Here is a 22,382-nt window from a genome sequence, read left to right as displayed (position 1 = left end):
CTGGCATTCCCTGGGTCAAGGTTCAAGAAATGCTGTTTTAGGTACGTCACACCTGTCACTTAATTCATAGGACAGTCCTACCACTCGGGTCCTCCTAGGCACATTCTACAGACCTGGAAATTAAAGTGACTTGTCCAGGGTCACACAGGAGGCCGCCGTCTAGAGGAGGGAACTCTGAGCTTCCCCCCTGCACTCAGCATGTCTTTGTGAAGTTTTGTATATGAACAGTATTTCCACTGGCTCACCCTTATTTATCTTTGAGACTATTACTAGTGTTACTAGATCAAATGTAACATAAAGAAAATTTCCTGGAAGGATTCGAGGCGACATAATTATGATTCTTTAAATTAGGAGATTTAGAAGAGATGCAGGATTTCATATCTTATCAGGTAAAAGTCAGCAGGGGCTTGGGCTCAGAGGCCAGCAGTCCTGTGGGGAGGTGGCGAAGTCCAGAGATGCCCCCTGGGCTTGGCCCTGCACGAGTGCCACCTGCCTGTCCTTTAGGGGGAGTCCCCAACCCCCCAGGGGCGTGGGCCCAGAGGCCACTGTGACCCGCAGCTGGCCTGGGAGTGGCCGGCCCAGGACAAACTTCTCAACAATCGGGAAACAAAAGAGGAAGGCTCCATTTATTCCATTTACACAACAATCAGGCCTTTCATTCCTTTGGGGAACCACGGGCTGCTTCGTCAGGTTAGAGCTGTCATGAATGGTGCTGAATGGAGCGTTTCCAGCTGCTGAGCCCTAGTGGGGTGGGGGTGTCCACTCAGGAAGCCTCTGTCCCTGCACGGTGTGCCCCCCGGAGCTGGCAGGGGGTCCTGGGGGGTGAGGGAGGTGCACCCCAGCCTGGGACTCACTTGGATGATGGAAGAGGAGTCACATACCGAGGGAGACCGTCAAGCTCCCTCCATAAGATCGCAGCTCCCTCCAGCCTCAAACCTACAACTATGAATTACTATTACTATGAATGATCATCCACGGGGGCGGGGCCGGGTAAAAGAAGAAAAGGGAGGGAGAGAGAAGGCTCTCCAAACGACGGCGGGGCTGCTAGGGAACGGCCTCCTGTGCCGGGAAGCACTCTGTCTCTCCCAGTTTCTCTCTTTTCCCTCTCCCTCGAGGTGTTTCCCCACCCTCTGTCTCTCTCTTCGACCCCTTTCTCCTCCCCTCCCTGGGTCTCTGCCTCTGTGTCTCTCAGCAAGTCCTAATGACAGGGTTTGTGCTCTTGGAAAAGTCCTTGTGTCTGAGGCCACCCTGCAGAGGTCCCGGAGCAGGGCTTCCTTCTGAAACCAGCAGCAGTGTGCGCTTTGGGGGCCTGTGAACCAGGGAGAGCCGTCGGCCTCTGACCAGCTTGCCAGGGCCTGCACTCCCAGCACAGAAACCCAGCACCGGCTGCGCTGGAGATTTCTGCGGGAGTATGCGGTGTTCGGTGGTGTTTGCAGAGGCAGGGCACTTCTGTAAAAAGAGCACTCACTCCTATTTAAAGCTGCTTCCCCTCCGGTGGCATTTCATGCCCACCCATTGCAGAGTCTTGAGGTCAGACGTGAGGGTCTTTCAGCTCCGGTTGAGTGACCCTGGCCACACCCCTTCCCAAGGGACGCTCGCCTGCTCCTTCTCCTTAGCTGTTCCCTTTAAGGACCGACTTCCCTCCAGAGGGAAATTCCTGAAACCCAACAGTTGACAAACCCACACACCCTCGGGAGGGCTGGGCACCCGATAAAAAGCCCTCCGAGGTAGCCCAGCCCCTCCTGGGGACGGCTGCTGCTGCCAGAGGACCCAGCAGAGCCCCGGACCTGCTGCCTAGACCCCCAGCAGAGCCCGGGACCTGCCTCCAGGACCAGTCCCCCACCAGAAGAGCCCAGGACCTGCCGCCTGGACCCCTCACCCCCCGCGGAGCACAGGACCTACCTCTGAGACCCCCCCCCAGCAGAGCCCAGACCTGCCTCCAGGACCCTCCAGCAGAGTGTGGGGACCTGCTGCCTGGACCCCCAGCCGGAGTGCCCCACCCCGCCCACTCCTGCCACAGTCACCCGTGCCCCTGGTCCTAAGAGGTGGTGAGCCCGGGGGGCCTGCACCCGAGGGAAACGGGTCTTCCGTTTCTCCGGCTCTTTCTCAGCTCTCCGCAGCACCATCTATTTCTGTCTTTCCTTCTGGAAAGTGTGCTTTGCGAGTGACTAATTGCAGGCCGAGCCGAGATTGTTATCACCTGTCACCTGAATGCAGGACCCAAGCCCATCGGGGAAATGAGATAAACCTGCGGCTGCAGCCCCACCTGCCAGGCCACCTGCCTCCCGCAGGCAGCAACCAGAAGCTTCCCCACGGAGACCGCCAGGCCACCTGCCTCCCGCAGGCAGCAACCAGAAGCTTCCCCACCGAGACCGCCAGGGCCACCTCTGGCCCCGCCGGGGGCCGCTGGCATGTGGCCGTCGAAGTGACCCCCGGGGGCCCCACGGCCACCCCCGGAAAGGCTGACGCAGGCGTCTGAGGAGCAGCCGCCTCCCTGCAGGCTGAGCGGAGCCCTGGATGGAGCTTGGCACCCAAGCCCCTCATGTCTGCCCTGCTGAGGCTGTGTTTCGTGCTGCCCCTGGCAGCCCCCCGCCACAACGCGCAGCGCTGGGAGCCCTGCACAGGTAAGGCGGGGTGTGGGGACTTGGGTGGGTGGGGGAGGGTCTCGCAGGGGAGCTAGAAGGGGTGTCGAGTTGCAAATGCCACTTTCTGACGCTGATGGAAGCCACGGCGCCGGTGCCCGCGGACGATTTGGCAGGGCTGGCAAGTAGCACCCTGGGGAGACGGGCAGAGGCGGGAGGGGCACAGGTGGGGAAGATGAAAGCGCGGGGCAGGCGGCGGCAACAGAGGCGCGGCTCTTCAGAGCGAGAGCAGGGTGGGGACGAGCTTCAGGAGCGAGCGGCAGCCACGGGGCCTCCACAAGTGCTTACCTGCTGGGTCTCCTGGGAGACCCTGACACCTGCTTTGGGAATGAAGAATGAAGTCGCAGCAGCCCGCAGGCCGCCGCGCATGAGCCGTTCCCGGTGGGGACGCCCCCGGCCCGCACTCGGCAAAGCGAAGGGCCACACCGGGCCTGCCCTTTCCCCACGGGAGCAAGAAATCAGAGACGCAGTCACAGCCCCAAGCACACCACCCTCCGGAGAGCAGGGCTCAGCTCAGGGGAGAGCCAGGGGCTGGGCCGGCGGGCCTGGCAGGGCCTGGAGGTTTCCTTCCCACCTTTCAGAAAGGCCATTTGGCTTGCTAATGACCGTGGCACGCTAACACTTTTCTAGAGTTTCTACTGAGGGATTTTACTTTTCAACCAACATTTAAGAAACAGTCTAACAGGTGAACTTGACCTGGTCACTAGAAAGCCGGTTACAGGACAGTGAATTGGTGACCCGAGCACTGAGGCTTGGCAGCGCGGCTGTCGGGGAGGCCAGGAGATGGCTTGGGCTTCTGGTTTTGTTTGCGAATCAGCATCCTTGGTTCCCTGGAATAGATGAAGTCCGCCCCTGGCACCAGGCCACAGCTCCCTGCTCGGATGACACTCAGATCCGATGACATGACCAGGGGATGGCCACGGTCACCGGAATATGGAAGGCACTGACCTGCGTGGGGAGGGGGGGTGGGGGTGGGGGTCATAAACGTGTCCGGCCACCCAGGGCCGGCCGGCTGTGATTCCAGGACAGCCCTCGGGCTGCGCGGTGGGAGGCAGGCTGGCCCCTCGTGCTGGAGCCGCTGCCGCCTGGGTGTCCGGGACAGGACGGAGGCCCCTGCTTGCTCCCCGGGCTCCAGCACAGCTGCACCTGCCCGCAGGGACTGCCTTGGAACCGGGTGATTCTGCAAACAAAGCGGGCGCCAAGTCAGCTTGTCGCAAAATCCCCTGGCTTCACGCGACCGAGGCACTGCCAGCCCTTCTCCCTTCCCTGCTCGGGGACCCCGGGGCAGCGAGCGACTCCGCAGCACACCCTGGCGTGGGGAGGGGGGGAATGAGTCACAGACATGTATTTTCATGTTCCCTTTAGCTCGGGGAACAGAATCAACCTGCATAATAATAATACAGGTTCTTTATAAAGCCCGCCCCCTGTCCCCTGAAGCTACGTTGCAAATAGTTAAAAGATGACCCAGTTATAAATACCGAGAACCAGGGAGGAAAGATGAAAGTCAAGTGAATAAAGTTGAGCTGAATCTGGAGCACTCCCAGGAGACCCGCACGAGGGCCAGCCAGGGGTTCAGATGGGTTCCATTCCGTCCTGGGAGGCACAGGCGCTTGCGCGGCTGCGGGGGGTGTGGGGTTCCGCCTCCTCGTGGGCCCCGCGGCTGGGGCCGTGCCGCTGTGTGCGCGAAGGCACCGCGCGTGGCAGCGCGTCTGCGCTTTCTCGTCCTGCTCCCCGAGTCTGTGCCCACGGTGTGGAGCCGCGGCTGGTGGTCGGCCCGCAGGTCCCGGGCGGTGTGAGGCTGGGCTGGGTCTGCCGCGGGGCCCAGGCCCCTTCTCTGGAGGTGCCGCGGGGGCCACCTGCTTGGATGTCCTCTCGCTTTGCCTGGTCCGGCAGTTTCTAGTACTTCGTTTGCTAATCGAGTGACTGCCCGGCTCTGGGGAAGCTGCGGGCTGGAGTTTTCAGGCGGCCCCGGCCCCGTGGGCATCCGTGGAGGACCGGCCTGTGTTTTCACACCTCACCGTAGGAAGCCTCAGCGCGAAGGCGATTGCGGGGGCCCTTCCGACTCCCGGAAGGAGCCTGTGGTCGGGGCTGCTGGCGCTGCGGAGCCGGCAGAGTGGGCTGCGTTCTGGGCTCGGCCCCCTCGCTCGGAGCAGCGCACGTCACCTCCCCGTGGACAGGAGTCAAGGCGGGAGATTCCGCGGGAGCCCTCCGAGGACAGCTGGGCGCAGCGGGCAGCGTCACTGGCGGGTGGGCTTTGGGGGCGGGGGGGCTGCAGGATGCGAGGGCGGCAGCGTCTGTCCTCAGCGTTACCCCAGGAACAGTCAGTGGTGGGGACCCCGCACGCGGGACCCGGCTGAGCGAGGCCTCGGCCCCCCACCTAGCCGGCACTCCTCACTCACTCCCCTGCCCAGTACGTTCCCGCAGGATCCACCCAGGAAGGGCCGTGCCCCCACCCGGGATGCGGCAGCCACAGGCCAGGGCCCCTGCCCGCACGGAGCCGGCAGCTTGGCCAAACTGCAGCTGCGTCCAGGTCCAGAGCGAGTGCCGCGAGATCCCGCGGGCTGCGCCTGCCCCGCTGGCAGGAGGTGTCCAGGAGGGACTCAGGGAGCAGCATTCAGCAGGGACTGCAGTGTGGAAGGCTGTCAGCAGGTGGAGGGACCCCGGGGGGTCCGAGGAGGAGTGGGGGTGGTCAGGTCTCTAGGCTGGGGACGGGCGGGGTGCCTCCCAGGAGCTGGAGAAGGCACAGAAATGGCGCAGCTTCAAGTATTTAAAGATCACTGCGGCGTGCGGGCTGCGGGCTGCGGGCTGGAGGCCTTTGCAGTAAGGGATTAGGAGAGGTTTCCCAGCCCAGCCCTCCCACTGCACTGGTGCTTCCTGGAGTTCCGCCCTCAACCTCTGTCCTCTGCACTTCAGTGCTTAAAGGAGTGTGAGCGCTGGGGAGTCCTGGTCCCTGGCGAGGTCTCCAAGGCCGCTCCTGGAAGGCTCTGTGCCGGCGACACCTTCTCTTGGCTGCGTGTGCTTGACCAAAGCCCTTCGAGTGGCCTGCAGTTCGGAAGCGTGCCCATTCCTGAGCAGGCAGCACAGTCCTCTGTCCAGGGGGCCCAGCTCCCCACTCAGAGCCAGAGCCTGCAGTCCCCGAGGCTGGGGACACGGGAGGGATCTGAGACCAGCCTCGCCTGAGCTCCAGCCTGTTTTGCCCAATACATGAAGGCACGGGTTACCCCAGCGCACACCTGCACTCCCGCTCTCTCCCCTCCCCTCCTTCCCCCCCGCCACTCCCCCCTCCCCTCCCGCCTCCTCTCCCCCCTCCTCTCCCCCCTCCTCTCCCCCCTCCTCTCCCCCCTCCTCTCGCCTCCTCTCTCCCTTCCTCCCTCTCTTCCCTCCTCCCTCTCTCCTCCCCTGTCTCTCAAATCTCTATAGCCTCGTGCTGGGTGTTGGGGGGTGGTCGGGGGGCACAGGCTAGGCAGCCAGGAGGGATGTGCGTGACCCCCCAGGGCTCTGAGGGACCCACTGGGGACGGACTGTCCAGTCTACGCTGATGGGCCTAGGGCTTGTGGCATTAGTTTTCCATCATGTTTATTTATTTGATCCATTTATGTTCTGGAATGAATGACCCCCACCTGTAGAGGATCAGAGGCTCAGCTGCGTCACCTGTCACCTATGTCTCTCGAGAACAAATCTCAGAGTTAAGGACCCCCTCATTCCCTGCCGCAGCCAGGCGGTCACTGTGGGACCCCTGAAGTGCAAATTGTCAGTGGCCACGCCTTTCCTTTTATAAAATTCTAAACTCTAAGGCCAGGGCATTTCCCCCACCCCCACCCCCACCCCCGATCTTCAGGAAGCAAAGAATGTTTGTCTTTGGGGCTGAGCCCCTTAGCTCTGTCGGACACTAGGGTTCGCTCCAGCCTCCCTGTTTCCAGGATAAGGAGCCGCATACGCAGGGCCCCGCCAGTCCTGCGCTTGGTTCCCCGCTGAACGCCCCTCCTCTGCCCCGCCCTGCACCCTGCAGCTACGCGGCCTCCGTCTCCACCTCCACCCCCAACACTACCCCCCCACCCTCCCCACCCGTCGTCCTCTGCCCACCCCGGTTCCTCTCCCCACCCCCATCTTCCTGGTGGAGACCTTGGTGTTGGGGTGGGGGCAGAGGTGGAGCCTCAGGAGTGGGGCTGGCAGGTGGGGTCCTGGCTGTCACTCCCGTCCTAACCCCAAATCCGCGTCCACTGGACTTCGCCGCCCTGATCGTCTGTGCTGGGGCTAGGGGTGCTCGCCCGGCCCTACCCAACTGATAAATGGAGGCGAGCCCGTGGGATCCCTCACTGGTGCCCACGACCCCCAACTGATGCCCGCACCAATTCCATTGGGAAAGCCGGGCGGAGGCGGGCGTGAAAGCGGTATTTTTAGCCTGCCTTTGTCCTGTTGGGGAGTCGTTGGGGGTGTGGGGACCCCATCTCTCGATGGCTCACTTTTATCCCTCCCACCAAGGTGGGGCTTGGGGGCGGCTTTGGCCCTGGGTGGGGTCTGTGTAGGGGGCTGTGGCAAATTTAATCCCATGGGCACCACTGTCAGAGGCTCAGGGGTGTGGAAGAGAAACAGAAGAGAAGCTCGCCAGGCTTTGAGGGTGACCGGGCTCGGTTCAGCCTGGGGAGCCCGTCCCTGTCTCCTGCTCCAGCAGCTGGGAAGGATGGGGTGGTGGGGCGACCCCTGAGGCCCGGAGCTGCTCGACCCACACCCCCGCCCCCGCCCCTTCGCCTCGGCTGCCTCCTCTGGGAAGTGGGTGTAGCGCAGCCCAGTGAAATGACTGCGTGGGAAGCGTTTAGCGTGTGCTGGGCGCGGGTCGGAGCCGGGGACTCAGGGAGGGTCTTTCTGCACGGCTGGGGACGGCATGTGTGCGCGCAGGAGTGTGGGTGGGTGTGCGCTTGGGTGTGTGGGTGGGTGTGTGCGCGTGGGTGTGTGGGTGTGTGTGCACGCAGGTGTGCACCTGTGGGTGGGTGCGTGCGTGGGTGTGTGGGTGGGTGTGCACGCAGGTGTATGCGCGTGGATGTGCGGGTGGTTGTGCGCACGTGGGCGTGCACGCGTGGGTGTGTGGGTGGGTGCGCGTGTGGGTGTGTGCACGTGGGTGTGGGTGGTGTGCACGTGGGTGTGTGGGTGGTGTGCACGTGGGTGTGCGCGCGTGGGTGTGTGGGTGGGTGTGCGTGTGGGTGTGTGCACGTGGGTGTGTGGGTGGTGTGCACGTGGGTGTGTGTGTGGGTGTACACATACCTGTGCAGGAAAACCCGTGACACAGCCGCCCTTCCTTAGTTTTGCTGGTGCGTGTTTTCTGAGGTTCCTATGGCAGCCTGGTGTCCAGCAGGAGAGGTGCTCTCAGCTCTACCTGGCCCAGGCAGCGGGTGGGCCCTGGGAGGGGCCTGGGGAGACCTGTGCTCCTACGGGGACTCCATCTGCTGCTGGGGTTTGGGGACTGAGCTTGGGGCACCAGGGAAGGGTCACTAGTCGTTGGGGACAGGCCATTGCCGGCCACGGGGAACAGGTCAGCTCATCTGGGTGGGGCCGGCATCCAGGGCTCCTTTTTAGTTGAACTGCGCTCCTACGGCCGGGCTCCATCCAGTGTCCGTGGGTGGCGTGCAGGGGCCATGAGGTGACTCGGGTGGCAGCCACTGCATCTTTTTCCTGCAAACATCTCCCCAGTGACAGAGTGGAGGCTGTGTGGACAGCACTTGTCACGGTCACCCACCCGGGCTCTGCTTCTGGTCCCCCGGCAGATTTGCGGAAATTTCATGCGCGCCCATCCTGGAGAGACCCCTGCTCCTCTTGCTGATCCAAGCCTTAGTGGAAAGGCCCTTGTGCCGCTGTCCCTCGGCTTTGAGCCATCAGGGTAACCAGCTCCACGTAGGTGTCCCCCTTGGAAGTCAGGTGTGTTCTCGCTCCTGTGTTGAGAAACCTGTGCTGAGAAGGGCCGTGGGCTTTACCCACCGGCTGGGGGCCAACAGCCCTGGCAGGTTCCGGGCCACCCCCCACTGTTTGAGTTCCCTGGGGCTGGGGGTGGACTTGGCTAGAGGGAGGCCGATGATGTCACAGACAAGGAAAAGTCTGGACTGACAGGCCACAGAAAATGTCTGGCCTCAACAGCCAGGGAAGTGGGGAACTGCCTTCTCTCCCCTCTCCCGTGTTCCATAGTAGGGCCCCTGGAGAGTGGTGTGGGTTAGGCGAGGTACCCCGGGGAAGCAGGGGGCAGGGTCCCAGCTGCCTCCCACCCCCACGGGCTAGGAAGAGGACGGTGGGACCCATTCTGTCTGAACACATTTACACCAATCCTGTTCTAATTGTGGGAGGGCTCTCCTCTCACTGAGGGTCTCTGGGGACCCCCTTTTTCGGGGAGAGTAGGACTGGAAAAGCCGAGGGTATCTGTGCCAGGCTCTCCAGGAGAGACCGAGGCCAGGTGATCTTAGACCTGTGCTGAGGGTCCTGGGAACATCTTGATGGATTTCAGGGCCTCCTGGGATTACAGCCCCGGGCACCCCACTCAGTCCCACCCTGTTCCAGCTCGTTGCAGCTGGGGGGCTCAGGAGCTGGGCAGGGGCGCTAGTGTTGGTGTGGAGGTGACAGCAGGTGAGGAGGCAGCTCTGGCAGGGAGTGAGGCTGGGTGTGGGACCCTTGGGGCTCCTGGAAACATTGGTCCCAAAGGAAACCCCCAAAGAGCGGCCAGCTTGGGCCCCAGACCCTGTAGTGTGGGGTCCCCAGGTCACAGACTCATTGGCCTCTTTCCCTCTGACCTCTGCCGCACCCGACTGGACCTGGCGCCCCAGAAGAGCTGTTGCTGTTAGCCTTCCCAAGCACTGCAGGCGGGGTTGGATATTTAAATAAAATGCCAGGGCTGCAGGGGAGAGGGAGGTCCCACCCCACCCCACCCCACCCCACCCTGCGCAGGAGCTGGTAGACCGCAGCGACACTCAGCTTCAGCTGTGCCTGCTGCAGGCCCTGTCCCCGGCTTCCTTAAACTCACCAGGGACAGGGAGACATGGGACACCAGGACCTTCCTGCCAAGGAGCCCTCTGGCCATGCCGCCAGAGACATCACCACCTGAATCCTGGACTCACAGCAGCGCCGCCCCCAGAGCTGCCTGGAGGTGCAGATCCAGGAGGCCTGGGCTGCCAGGACGGGAGCCTTGGAACTCAGAGCCTGGAAATGCTCCCAAGACGTGGCTCATCTCCAGGGTCGCTGAAGCCAGGGCTGTGTCAGCATAGAAGGCCTGAGAAAGAATGGCATAGAACACCAGGCCGGGAGAGGGGCAGGCAGAAGCCAGGAAAAGCAGTGTATTTGTTGTGTGACACATGCAGAGGGCAATGGGGCCGATGGCTTGGAGAAGGGCAGGGGGGTGGAGCCAGGGCCTCCTGTGGCTGTGGGGGAATGCCAGGGAATACCCAGGGTCCCTCAGTCATAGGAGAGGGCCATCTCATGGTTACCTGGCCCTGACTTGGAGGTGGTTGTGGGTGTGAGGTCAGCCAGCCTGCACACTGTGATATGTACTAGTGTGGTGCGTACCAGTGTGTGTTGAGAGGTCAGCAGTGGGAGAGTTTGAGGGGACCTGAGCCTGGCTGGTGCTTGGGGACGTGCCTGACAGCAGCTGGGCTTCTGGCCTGAGCAGAGGCCTCAGCAGGTGGGGCGGGAGCACATGGGGCGGCAGAGGAGGGACACGCAGGAGGCTGGGTGGCAGCAGCTGGGCTGGCAGGAGGGGACGGGCACACAGCAGGAGGGGACGGGCACACAGGAGGCAGGCCTGCACACGGGGCAGCAGAGGAGGGACATGGAGGAGGAAGGTGTGCAGCAGGAGGTGGTGCAGCAAGCCGGCTGGCAGCTAGACCGCTGGCAGCATGAAGTGGAAACCCCATAGCAGACGGGTACACAGCACACAGGCACGCAGCATACAGGCACGCAGCAAACGGGCACACAACAGACAGGCTTGCAGCAAACAGGCACACAGCAGACAGGCTTGCAGCAGACGGGCACGCAGCAGGCCTGCTGGCACGGGGAGGAGGTGCAGCAAGCCGGCTGGCAGCTAGACTGCTGGCAGCACGAGGGCGTGCAGGAGCTGGTGCAGCCCGATTGGCAGGGGCTGGGCTCACAGGCTGCCTGGCAGCAGGGGCTGGACACACAGCTCACTGGGGTGCAGACCAGGGTCAGGCACGGGGCCGGGGCGCAGCAGCTGGGGGCGCAGCAGGGGGGCTCGCAGCAGCTCTCTGGGCAGTCGTCCACCTGCCAGGAGTCGGAGCAGGCGCTGGAGCAGACGGACATGGTGGAGGCGGCCATGCTGGGGGTTGAGCTGGGGGAGACTGGAATGAGTGAATGGGTGAGGGAGTGTGTGAGTGGGTGAGTGAGTGAGCAGGTGGGTGAGTGGGTGGGTGAGTTGGTGAGGGAGTGGGTGTGGGAGTGGGTGAGTAGGTGTGGGAGTGGGTGGGTGAGTAGGGGGTGAGTAGGGGGTGAGTGGGGGGTGAGTGGGGGAGTGAGTGGGGGGTGAGTGGGTGAGGGAGTGGGGGAGTGAGTGGGGGTTGAGTGGGTGTGGGAGTGGGCAGGTGGGTGAGTGGGGGGTGAGTGGGGGGTGAGTGGGTGTGGAGTGTACGGCGCTGAGGTCTGGGAGCGTTTGTGTCTCTGTGTGTTGTGTGTTGTCCCAGCACGAGGCTTCTCCGTCTTCCTCTTTCCTCGTGTTTGAAGCCAGTTCTTGGGAGCCCTCATCAGGGCTGGTTTATTTCCCTGGGGAGGCCACCCCCTCGTAGACGCCTTGGCTGCGTTGGTTCTGGGCTGGCAAGTCCTGACTGGGCCTACCTACTGGGTGGGTGAGGATCACACTCGGGGGTTTGAACCCTTGGGTGCCGGGCTCTCATTTTGGGGGACCCAGTGACGGGGTGACTTGGACTCTGAGCTCATGGAATGGCCGATGTGTGAGCCCCGCTCTGGGGCCATGGTCCCCTTCCATATGTGTTTGCCGCCAGGTCTCCACTGCTAAAGAGAGGGTGGTGATTCCAGGGCCGTCTCTACCCATGACTGTGACCCACTGTTCCTGCTTCAGGCTGCGCCCCGGATGTCTGTGTGCTTCCCGGGGCACCAGCAGCCCATGCGTTTTTCCCGCTGACTGAGACATGTGGGCTCCAGGTTGCAGGGTTGTTTGTGGGCAGGGGACCGGGGGGTCGGTGTCTGGCTGAGCAGTGGCCACGTCACTGAGCAGTGAGTCCCTTCTGCCACGCCTGCTCACCGTGCCCGTGGTGCTGGCCCAGCAGGGGCTCAGCGAGGGGTGTGTGGCTGCTCTGCGTGTCACAAGCTGGGGGCTCTGGAGGCCCCATGGGCTTGGCTTTTGCCTCTGCTGCCCGCCATGGAGGTGGGTGGTGCTGCCTCTGCATCTTCTCCTGCTGCCCTCGTGTGGGGGCACAGATCCTCATGCCCAGGGCACCTTTCCTGGTGGCCAAGCTGCAGCATCTGTCCATGGACCCTTGGACAACCCCTGGGCTCGCTGGTGGTCAGGAGGCAGTGGCTGATGCTGTGCCAGAAATGAAAGTCATGGTGTCCACTCTCAGGGAGGCAGCGGGTGGGCACCACTGCATTCAGGCTGCCCGGGCCCTGGGCTGGCAGGACAGAGGCAGCCGCCCCTGGGCAGGTGTGGGCTGAGGAGCTGCATGGCGGCAGGAAGCAGGTACCTGTGGGGCACACAGGGGCAGCTGGAGCACCACAGCCACCGGATGGTGGGAGCCCGAGGCAGGGAGGCCCTGCAAGGGGACTGGGAGTCATCAGGCGAGGCTGGCAGGTCCGGAAGGCCAGGAGCACCTTCGTCTGCCAGGGACTGAAGGGGGCTAGACCTGACCCCTTAGAAGGCTGGGGCTCCGTTTCACAATTTCCGTTTCATTATTACTGTTGTCTCAATGACGTTTTAAACCAGAACACCTGGAAATTGTGCAAGTTACATTGATTATACAAAGCTTCACACACATTTGCAGAGTTTCCTGTGGCTGTTATGGTAACTCAGCACAAACCTGATGGTTTAAAAAGCAGAAATGTATTCTGTTATTCCAGAGGCCAGGTGCCTGGGAGTGGTGTTGCTGAGCAGAGAGCCAGGAGTCCGCGGAGCTGTGCTCCCCGCCGGAGGCTCAGGGAGGATCTTTGTTCCTTTCCTGCTTTTGTTCTGGGGGGTGGATGGCGGCCTCTGCCTGCCTCGCTTCAGTCTCCGCCCCTGTGCTCACATGGACGCCGCCTCTCCCGGGTGAAGTTTCTCTGTCTCCCTCTCATAAGAACGCGTGTGATGGCTTTTAGGCCCTCCCTGGCTAAGCCAGGGTCATCTCGCATCTCAGGGCTCTGAACTTCGCTCAGAGATGGAAGACAGAGTGAGTGGATCTCGAAGAAGGAGAGCAGGGCAGGAGGTGCTGGAGGCTGGAAGGACGGGGCAGGGAGGAGAGGAGGGGCCTGTTGAAGGACACAGAACCACAGCCGGTCGGGAGGGGCAAGGTCTAGTGTTCCACAGCAGGCAGCCCCACCCTGGTGCTGCAGACCCGTATGGCCCGTGGCCTGTTAGGAATTGTGTGGCCGCAGCGCAGGAGCGGGTGGCAGGTGAGCGAGCGTGACCATCCGAGCTCCACCTCCTGCCAGGTTAGCGGCAGCACGGGACTCTCAGAGGAGCGCAAACGCTGCTGTGAACTGCGCATGGGAGGGATCTAGGTTTCGCACTCCTTGTGAGAGTCTAATGCCTGACGATCTGTCCCTGTCTCCATCACCCCCTGGTGGGACCGTCTCGTTTCAGGAAAAGTAGCTCAGGACTCCTGCTGACCTGACGCGACGGTGAGTTGTGTAATTATTTTATTATATATTACACTATAATAGAAACAAAGTGTACAATGAACGTAACACACCAGTCATCCCAAACCATCCCCTCCTGGTCGGTGGAAAAACTGTCTTCCAGAAAACTGGCCCCCAGTGCCATAGAGGTTGGGGACCGCTGTAGGGTGACTGTCACTCAGCAAGATGCATAGTCTCACGTCGCTGGAAGGAGGGTATCAAACGTTCCCCACAGAGAGAAACGGTCCCTGTTGGAGGTGGCGGGAGCTCTGGACACCCAGCCCGACCGCCAGACCGCTGGCGCTGTCTGTATGGAATCGTCGCTGGGAGCTCCATGGAGATGTACAGTCATGATTTGTCACTTTAAAAACATTTTGAGTCTCTTGATCAGCAACCTGTAATCAATCTGCAAAGTGCCTTTTCTCCCTATGAGGCCAGATTGACAGGTTCCAGAGAGTCGGGTGGGGACGTCCTCTGGGGAGCGCCATTTGGCCACCACGCCTCCTTCCCGTGTTCTCCCGGGCCATCTGGTTTCTGCCTCTGTCCATCCCTCACCTCCGACTTGGCTTGCACGACCTTGGAAGATCACCCCGTGGGCTGCAGCCTCCTCTTTTCAAGATGGGGTCACGGTCCACCTGTCCCACAAGGCCACGTGAGGATTATGTGGTTCAAAACAGGTCACGAAGGCTTTCTGAAGGTCGGCCACTGTTTTTATTGGCCACGAGGCAGTATCGAGCTTAACAGTGACGCTGGAATTTCCTCTCAAGCCTGGAAAGCCTGGGGCGCCTTTAGATGGAGGGCTCGCTGCTGCAGTGGGTTTGAGCAGACACTCTTGAGGGCTGAGGCTTCAGTGCCCCTCTAGTTCCTTAACCGTAAAGGTCACGCTGCCCGGCCCCAAGGCAGGTTCAAACCACCGACCTCACAGGTACCGTGACGTTCTAACAAAAGAGAAGTCCTCATGCGGCAGCCCGGGCTTCCAGGCCCCGCTCACCGTGTGCTGCTTGATTGGCAAGGGGTGCTCGGGGAGGACTCTGCTCCCTCGGCCCTTCTCACTTGGACCGGCTTCCTTTCTCCAGCCCTTCAACGCTGAGGGACTTGCGGGGGTGGGGGCGGCAGAAGAGGGGCCCAGCAAGGACAGCAGAACCGCTCTCCCTGCCAAGCACACGTGATGTCAGCGCGGCACCGGCCTTTCTGCCGGCGGGCCCTTGGCTTCCCCTTGCGTCCCACTGTCTAGCAGTCATGGTGGTGGAAACCTGGACTGGAAGGCACAGTGTCTCCTGAAGTTACCAAGTTCTTCCTGTCTTTCTCCAAAATCGGCATCTTCCACTAGACAAGAACATGCTTTCTTCCGAAACTAAATTCTGTAGCAGAATCTCTGTTGTCATGGGAGCTCTGGAAGCACGGGCATCTCCTGGGAGGCTCAGACCTGTGGACGGGGCTGTTGGCCCTGCTGGCCCACAGCGGTTTAGCAAATCGGGGGCCAAAGTCACCCTGAACTAAAGAAATGGCGGTGGGGAGAGGCAGGGCAGATCCCACAGATGCCTGGCAGCTCCGTGAAGGTGGCAGGGCCCCGGGCAGTGCAGGGGACGAGGTGGAGTCCAGCTGCCCCCGCCGGCCAGGGGAGAGGGCAGTCAGGAGGAAGATGGGAGCTCAGCTTCAGATGTGCCAGGCACGGCTTCCCTTCCATCTGGGGCACCTCTGGAGGCCGCTACAAGCGTGGCCGGGAGCCCAGGGTGGGCACCGGGGTGGAGGCCTGGAGGCTGGGGGCAGGGAGGGACCACACATAGAGAAAAGGCAGAGGAATGGGAGCAGGAGCTGAGACAGACGCGCCCCAGGAGCCCAGGGAGACAGGCACAGCAGGGGCCGGCCAGCAGAGGGAGGACAGAGGGACAGCGTCCTCAGCACCACAGTTCCTGACCAACTGCAGGAGGAGGGGGGGAAGAATGGTGTGCCGGAGGAGCTGGGGGTGAGATGGGGCCGCGAGGAGCCGCTTCCTCTGGGAGATGCGAGGCAGGACTGAGTCAGAGGCTGCGACTGCGCCAGGGGATTTCAGTCACACCCGTTCCCCCAGAGACAGGGTCTTACTCCCACCCAGGCTAGGGTGCAGTGGCTCAATCACAGCTCATTGCAGTCTTGATCTCCCAGGCTCAAGTGATCCTCCCACCTCAGCTTCAGACGGGCTTGCAGCAGATGGGCACACTGAGTAGGTGGGACTACAGATTCATGCCATCATGCCCAGCTACATATTTTTTATTTCAATTAATTAGTAATTAATTTTTTGAGACAGGGTCTCACTCTGTCACCCAGGTTGGAGTGCAGTGGTACAATCTCGGCTCACTGCAACCTCCGCCTCCCAGCTAAAGTGATTCTCTGACCTCAGCCTGCTGAGTACCAGGGACCACAGGCACATGCCACGATGCCAGGCTAATTTTTGTATTTTTAGAGACAGGGTCTCACTCTGTTGGCCAGGCTGGTCTCAAACTCCTGGGCTCAAGTGATCTTCCCACCTTGGCCTCCGAAAGTGCTGGGACTACAGGCGTGAGCCACACGCCTGGTCTTTTTATTTGTAATGGAGACAGTTTTACTCTGTTGCCCAGGCTGGAGTTTTATCTGTTTTCTGTTAGAAAAGACTTCAAGATATTCATGGTCTGGGCAGCAGGCTCCAGACATGGGAGGTATAGGAGCGGTAGAAGGAAGCTGGGCAGCTTCTGGAGCTGGGGAGGCGGGAGAGGCTTGGGCAGCTGAGCCTGGGCACTTGCCCCTCGGCCTCTGAATCTCCCTGAGGACTGAGGGGCTGGGCTGCAGGTGGAGCGGACCGTCCTCTCTGTCTGGGGCCTGGACTCCGTATCCAGCCAGCCCCCACTCGGCAAGGAGAGCAGCCCCTCAGGGAAAGGTCGGGGGGGGGGCTGTGCCTGTGAGTGCCCCTGCTGCCACCCCTGACACTCGCCCACCAGGGCTCTGGGAGACGGACTTGCCGGCTGGGGTGGGGACTGCCATGCCGTTGACCCTCCCTGGGACTGGCACATTCCTGCGGGGATGGCACCAATGCCAGGCTAGTGTGTGTCGGACCTGGAGAAGGGCTGGGCTGGGCGCGAGGGTCCCAGGAGGCTACACCTGAGTCCTGGCCTCCTGTCCGGCTGGCCAGCAGTTCAACCAGAAAAGACCCAAAGGAGAGAACGAAGTGCAGCCAGGCTACGTGGAGGGTCTTTAATGGGGTCTCCAAGCAGGGTCCTCGCATGGCCAAAGAGGCGACACCACAGGGCCTGGAATGTGGGACCCGGTCCAGGAGGAGCGGGGGCAGTGGGTGGAGGCGGGGCCGCCTGGAGCTTAGCAGGAGCCCCCAGGGCTTAGGGGAGGAGAGGCTGTGTACACATCTCCAAGGAAGAGACAGACCAGGGCAGCCGAGGGGCCAGTAGTGGGAGAGGTGAGAGACTCTGCCCAGTGAGCCTAGGGACGTGGCTGGCAGCAGCTGGACTCCTGGCCTGAGGAAAGGCCTCAGCAGGCTGGGCGGGAGCATGCGGGGCGGCAGAGGAGGGACACGCAGGAGGCCGGACGGCAGCAGCTGGGCTGGCAGGAGGAGGCGGGGGCACGACAGGAGGGGACAGGCACACAGCAGGCAGGCCTGCACACGGGGCGGCAGAGGAGGGACACAGAGGAGGAGGGTCTGCAGCAGGAAGTGGTGCAGCAAGCCGGCTGGCAGCTAGACTGCTGGCAGCACAGAGAGGAAGCCCCATAGCAGACGGGCACACAGCAGACGGGCTTGCAGCAGACGGGGTTGCAGCAGATGGGCACACAGCAGGCCTGCTGGCAGGGGGAGGAGGTGCAGCAAGCCGGCTGGCAGCTAGACTGCTGGCAGCACGAGGGCGTGCAGGAGCTGGTGCAGCCTGATTGGCAGGGGCTGGGCTCACAGGCTGCCTGGCAGCAGGGGCTGGACACACAGCTCACACAGTTAGACTGCTGGCAGCATGACGAGGAAGACTCAGAGCAGGTGGGCACGCAGCACATGGGCTTGCAGCAGACAGGCACACAGCAGGCCTGCTGGCAGGGGGAGGACGTGCAGCAAGCCAGCTGGCCTCTAGACTGCTGGCAGCATGAGGAAGAAGCTCCAGAGCACACGGGCACACAGCAGGCCTGCTGGCAGGGGGAGGAGGTGCAGCAAGCCGGCTGGCAGCTAGACTGCTGGCAGCATGAGGGCGTGCAGGAGCTGGTGCAGCCCGATTGACAGGGGCTGGGCTCACAGGCCGCCTGGCAGCAGGGGCTGGACACACAACTCACTGGGGTGCAGACCAGGGTCAGGCAGGGGGCCGGGGTGCAGCAGCTGGGGGCGCAGCAGGGGGGCTCGCAGCAGCTCTCTGGGCAGTCGTCCACCTGCCAGGAGTCAGAGCAAGAGTCACAGGAGCCGGGCAGGCAGACGCGGCTGCCGTAGCTCAGGTCGCTGGAACAGACGGACATGGTGGACACGGCCATGCTGGGGGTTGAGCTGGGGCAGATGGAGGGAGGGAGCAGTGGGTGTCTGGGTGCTGGATGGAAGGAGGGAGGGAGGGCATGAGGAGTCTGGCTGCTGGAGCTTATATAGCTCTCAGGGGTGTGTCTGTTGTCCCAGCACAAGGCCCCAGGCGTTTTCCTTGTTGGCGTTTGGGGCGGATTCCTGAGATGCTCACCACGGACCGTGACGCGGGCTCAGCTCACGCAGCTTCCCAGGTGTCAGAACTGAGCGGGTCCGTGGGACCGTGCAGGGAGCCGGTGGAGGGCTGGAGCCCAGCCTCTGCGTGGACTGCGAGGGTCGGCGGCCCCTGGCCGCTCCTCTGCGATTGTCCTTTGGGGCTGCTTACTATTATTTCCCCTAGTTTCTTGACACAGTTCAGTCAAGGATGTTTCTCTTCTTGCTTCATGTTCTCTATATTTGACTCCATAGACCCACGAATGGCTTGGGACCTGGATTTATCTTTTTTGTCAGACAGTCATGTGAGAGGTCCTGCCGTGTGTCAGGGAGGACCTGAGCAGGTTTGTGAATGTGACGTCACTAACCCGTACACCAACCTCGTCAAGTAGGGGCCGTTATTCCCACTCTGCAGATGGAGAAACTGCAGCACGATGAAGAATCTGTGCAAAAGCCCGCCCTGGAGGCAGAGGAGCCCGCACTGGAGGCCTGGCGGGCCTGTGTTCTGCGTTCTTCACCACCAGCCTCTGCTGCCTCAGAGAGCGAGGGACGTAGGCAGTCAGAATGAGAAACCCAGATTCTGTGAGGGGGCAGGCAGGGCACGGTGTGGGACTGATGCGAAGATATCTGCTGGCTGCCCGGAGGGGTGGGTCTGGCCATGAGAAAGGAGCTCCTTCCATCTAAAGAGAGGATTTGGGTTTATTTATGAGTGGGAATGTGAAGAAACACTATTTGCAGGGAAGCTCCAGTTCAGAGTTCAGAGGGTTGTTCTAGGAGGTTGAGAGGTTTCTTTTTGGGAAGTGAGTTGTTTTTCATTTTGAGAAGAGGACACTGCAGCCTTTGTGGTCCAGGACTCTAGAGCCCCAGGGCTAATCCAGTCTGGAGGATCCTGAGATTAAGGGAGAGCGGCTTGCTTCTGCCTGGAAAGCTGGAGGGCTTCAGTCCCATAGGCAGTGGTGAGCAGGTGAGGGCCCGGGGTGTGTGGTGGATGGACCCCTTGAAGTGAAAAGCCCTGGTGTGTGCTGTGTGCTATGTCCGTGGTGTGAATATCCCACTGTGGTGAGATGAACGCCCTGGTGTGTGATGTGTGCCATGTCTGTGGTGTGAATATCCCACTGTGGTGAGACGAAGGCCCTGCTGTGTGCTGTGTGCCATGTCCGTGGTGTGAATATCCCACTGTGGTGAGACGAAGGCCCTGCTGTGTGCTGTGTGCCATGTCCGTGGTGTGAATATCCCACTGTGGTGAGACGAAGGCCCTGGTGTGTGCTGTGTGCCATGTCCATGGTGTGAATATCCCACTGTGGTGAGACGAAGGCCCTGGTGTGTGATGTGTGCCATGTCTGTGGTGTGAATATCCCACTGTGGTGAGATGAACGCCCTGGTGTGTGCTGTGTGCCATGTCCGTGGTGTGAATATCCCACTGTGGTGAGATGAACACCCTGGTGTGTGCTGTGTGCCATGTCCGTGGTGTGAATATCCCACTGTGGTGAGACAAAGGCCCTGGTGTGTGCTGTGTGCCATGTCCGTGGTGTGAATATCCCACTGTGGTGAGACGAAGGCCCTGGTGTGTGCTGTGTGCCATGTCCATGGTGTGAATATCCCACTGTGGTGAGACGAAGGCCCTGGTGTGTGCTGTGTGCCATGTCTGTGGTGTGAATATCCCACTGTGGTGAGATGAACGCCCTGGTGTGTGCTGTGTGCCATGTCCGTGGTGTGAATATCCCACTGTGGTGAGATGAACGCCCTGGTGTGTGCTGTGTGCCATGTCCGTGGTGTGAATATCCCACTGTGGTGAGATGAACACCCTGGTGTGTGCTGTGTGCCATGTCCATGGTGTGAATATCCCACTGTGGTGAGACGAAGGCCCTGGTGTGTGATGTGTGCCATGTCTGTGGTGTGAATATCCCACTGTGGTGAGATGAACGCCCTGGTGTGTGCTGTGTGCCATGTCCGTGGTGTGAATATCCCACTGTGGTGAGACGAAGGCCCTGGTGTGTGCTGTGTGCCATGTCCGTGGTGTGAATATCCCACTGTGGTGAGACGAAGGCCCTGGTGTGTGCTGTGTGCCATGTCCGTGGTGTGAATATCCCACTGTGGTGAGACGAAGGCCCTGGTGTGTGCTGTGTGCCATGTCCATGGTGTGAATATCCCACTGTGGTGAGATGAACGCCCTGGTGTGTGCTGTGTGCCATGTCCGTGGTGTGAATATCCCACTGTGGTGAGACAAAGGCCCTGGTGTGTGCTGTGTGCCATGTCTGTGGTGTGAATATCCCACTGTGGTGAGACAAAGGCCCTGGTGTGTGAGGTGTGCCATGTCCGTGATGTGAATATCCCACTGTGGTGAGACGAAGGCCCTGGTGTGTGCTGTGTGCCATGTCTGTGGTGTGAATATCCCACTGTGGTGAGATGAAGCCCTGGTGTGTGCTGTGTGCCATGTCTGTGGTGTGAATATCCCACTGTGGTGAGACAAAGGCCCTGGTGTGTGATGTGTGCCATGTCTGTGGTGTGAATATCCCACTGTGGTGAGATGAACGCCCTGGTGTGTGATGTGTGCCATGTCCATGGTGTGAATATCCCACTGTGTTGAGATGAAGGCCCTGGTGTGTGCTGTGTGCTATGTCCGTGGTGTGAATATCCCACTGTGGTGAGATGAACGCCCTGGTGTGTGATGTGTGCCATGTCCATGGTGTGAATATCCCACTGTGGTGAGATGAACGCCCTGGTGTGTGAGGTGTGCCATGTCCGTGGTGTGAATATCCCACTGTGAGACGAAGGCCCTGGTGTGTGCTGTGTGCCATGTCCGTGGTGTGAATATCCCACTGTGGTGAGATGAACGCCCTGGTGTGTGCTGTGTGCCATGTCTGTGGTGTGAATATCCCACTGTGGTGAGATGAACACCCTGGTGTGTGAGGTGTGCCATGTCCGTGGTGTGAATATCCCACTGTGGTGAGACGAAGGCCCTGGTGTGTGCTGTGTGCCATGTCTGTGGTGTGAATATCCCATTGTGATGAGGTGAAGGCCTAGTGTGTGGTGTGTGCCATGTCCGTGGTGTAAATATCCCACTATGATGAGATGAAGGCCCTGTTGTGTAGTGTTAGCTGTCATCCATGGTGTAAATATTCATATCTTGGCTCATTTCAAGCTATGAGCAGTTTAACAGCCTGCTTGAGAAAATTGTGAATACTTGACAATCATTTCTCCTAAGCTAAATAAACTGGCACATCATAAGGGACCAGGGCCTTGGAAGAAAAATGGACTTTGGGAAAGGATCTTGGGATCCGAGGTCCTTGCAACCCTGAGGGAGCCTGAGCCAGGTTGGGTCATGGCCAGGGACAGGCCCCGAGGGAGGGAGGGCCAGCCAGTGCCTCTGACCTGGGTCCTGCATTTATTTCCTGCTTTGTGTCATGACCTGACCCCCAAACTTTCAGTAGAAGGTCCGAGAAGAGGTGCTTTGGAGACTGAGACCCAGGGACCTGTTTTGCTCAAAGGCAGAGTCTGTGGTGGCACTTGCAGACCCGAGAGGCAGCATGGCATCCATTCCAGCGGAATCAAAGATGCCGGGACAGAACTAGGAGAATGTGAATGCCCCAAAGCCACAGGAGTTGGGGTGGGGTCGGGGAGCCTAGATGGGCTCCCCACAGTTTGGAGGGCACTGTCTCTTGCTATTTTATTTAGATCATAAAGAGTGACCTCAGAAGGCCAGAGGATCTGGAGACATCTGGGTTAAACACCTCTGAGGTCAAGTGTCTGCATCAAGTAGCCCCTCCCCTAGCTGGCAGCAGAGGCCTGAAGGGTTGGGGCAAAGCCAGGTGTGACCCTCCAGGCTCTGTGTACTATCCTTATGCTAGTGCCACATTGTTTTATTGCTGTAGCTTTGTAGTACGTTTTAAAAGTGGGAAGTGTGAATCCATTCATCCATTCATCTGTTGGTAGCTACTTGGGTTATTCATACCTTTTGGTTATGACGAATAATGCTGCAAAGAATGTTGACATACAAAGATCTGTTTGAGCCTTTCTCTTTTTATTTATTCACTTATTTTTAGTTCCTTGGGTACTCCTTATTTCCTACGAGTGGAATTGCTGAGTCATGTGGTAATTCTATGTTTAACTTTTGAGGAACCACCAAAATGTTTCCATAGTAGTTGCACTATTCTATATTCCCACTGGTAAGGTATGAGAGTTCCAATTTCTCCACATCTTTGCCAACACTTGTTATTTTCCTTTTTTCTTTTTTTTAAATTACAGCCATCCTGGTAGATGTGAAGTGG

The 22,382-nt window shown here is 60.3% G+C and overlaps 3 protein-coding genes across 4 annotated transcripts in view; 1 reads left to right on the top strand and 2 right to left on the bottom strand.

Annotated features, from left to right (window-relative positions):
• Positions 1 to 2,542: 2,542 nt before the first annotated feature.
• The window catches only part of TSPEAR (thrombospondin type laminin G domain and EAR repeats), a 170,144-nt gene continuing 150,304 nt past the window's right edge, over positions 2,543 to 22,382 (top strand). Inside the window, exon 1 of the mRNA XM_064380221.1 lies at positions 2,543 to 2,624. Coding sequence (XP_064236291.1) covers positions 2,543 to 2,624 — 82 coding nt within the window. The remainder of the gene's footprint in view (positions 2,625 to 22,382) is intronic.
• Positions 10,290 to 10,946, bottom strand: LOC105711733 (keratin-associated protein 10-3-like). Its single transcript, XM_012444601.2, has one exon. The coding sequence runs from the start codon at positions 10,944 to 10,946 to the stop codon at positions 10,290 to 10,292; it is 657 nt and encodes a 218-aa protein (XP_012300024.2).
• On the bottom strand, positions 16,950 to 17,921 carry LOC105711681 (keratin-associated protein 10-12). 2 transcript variants are annotated; one of them, XM_012444539.3, is made up of 3 exons: positions 17,571 to 17,906; positions 17,441 to 17,489; positions 16,950 to 17,338 (listed from the first exon to the last, which is right to left on the bottom strand). In XM_012444539.3, the coding sequence occupies exons 1-3, from the start codon at positions 17,904 to 17,906 to the stop codon at positions 16,950 to 16,952; spliced, it is 774 nt and encodes a 257-aa protein (XP_012299962.3). The 2 variants fall into 2 exon arrangements, with proteins under 2 accessions (XP_012299962.3, XP_021525123.2); XM_021669448.2 differs by having other exon boundaries at positions 16,950 to 17,921.

This window comes from Aotus nancymaae, unplaced genomic scaffold (assembly GCF_030222135.1).
Source record: "Aotus nancymaae isolate 86718 unplaced genomic scaffold, 86718_ANA_hifiasm-v0.15.2.pri h1tg000022l_1, whole genome shotgun sequence".
Taxonomy (NCBI): Eukaryota; Metazoa; Chordata; class Mammalia; order Primates; family Aotidae; genus Aotus; species Aotus nancymaae.
Note: the sequence above shows the minus strand (reverse complement) of the source record. Positions and strands in the feature narration are given on the sequence as shown.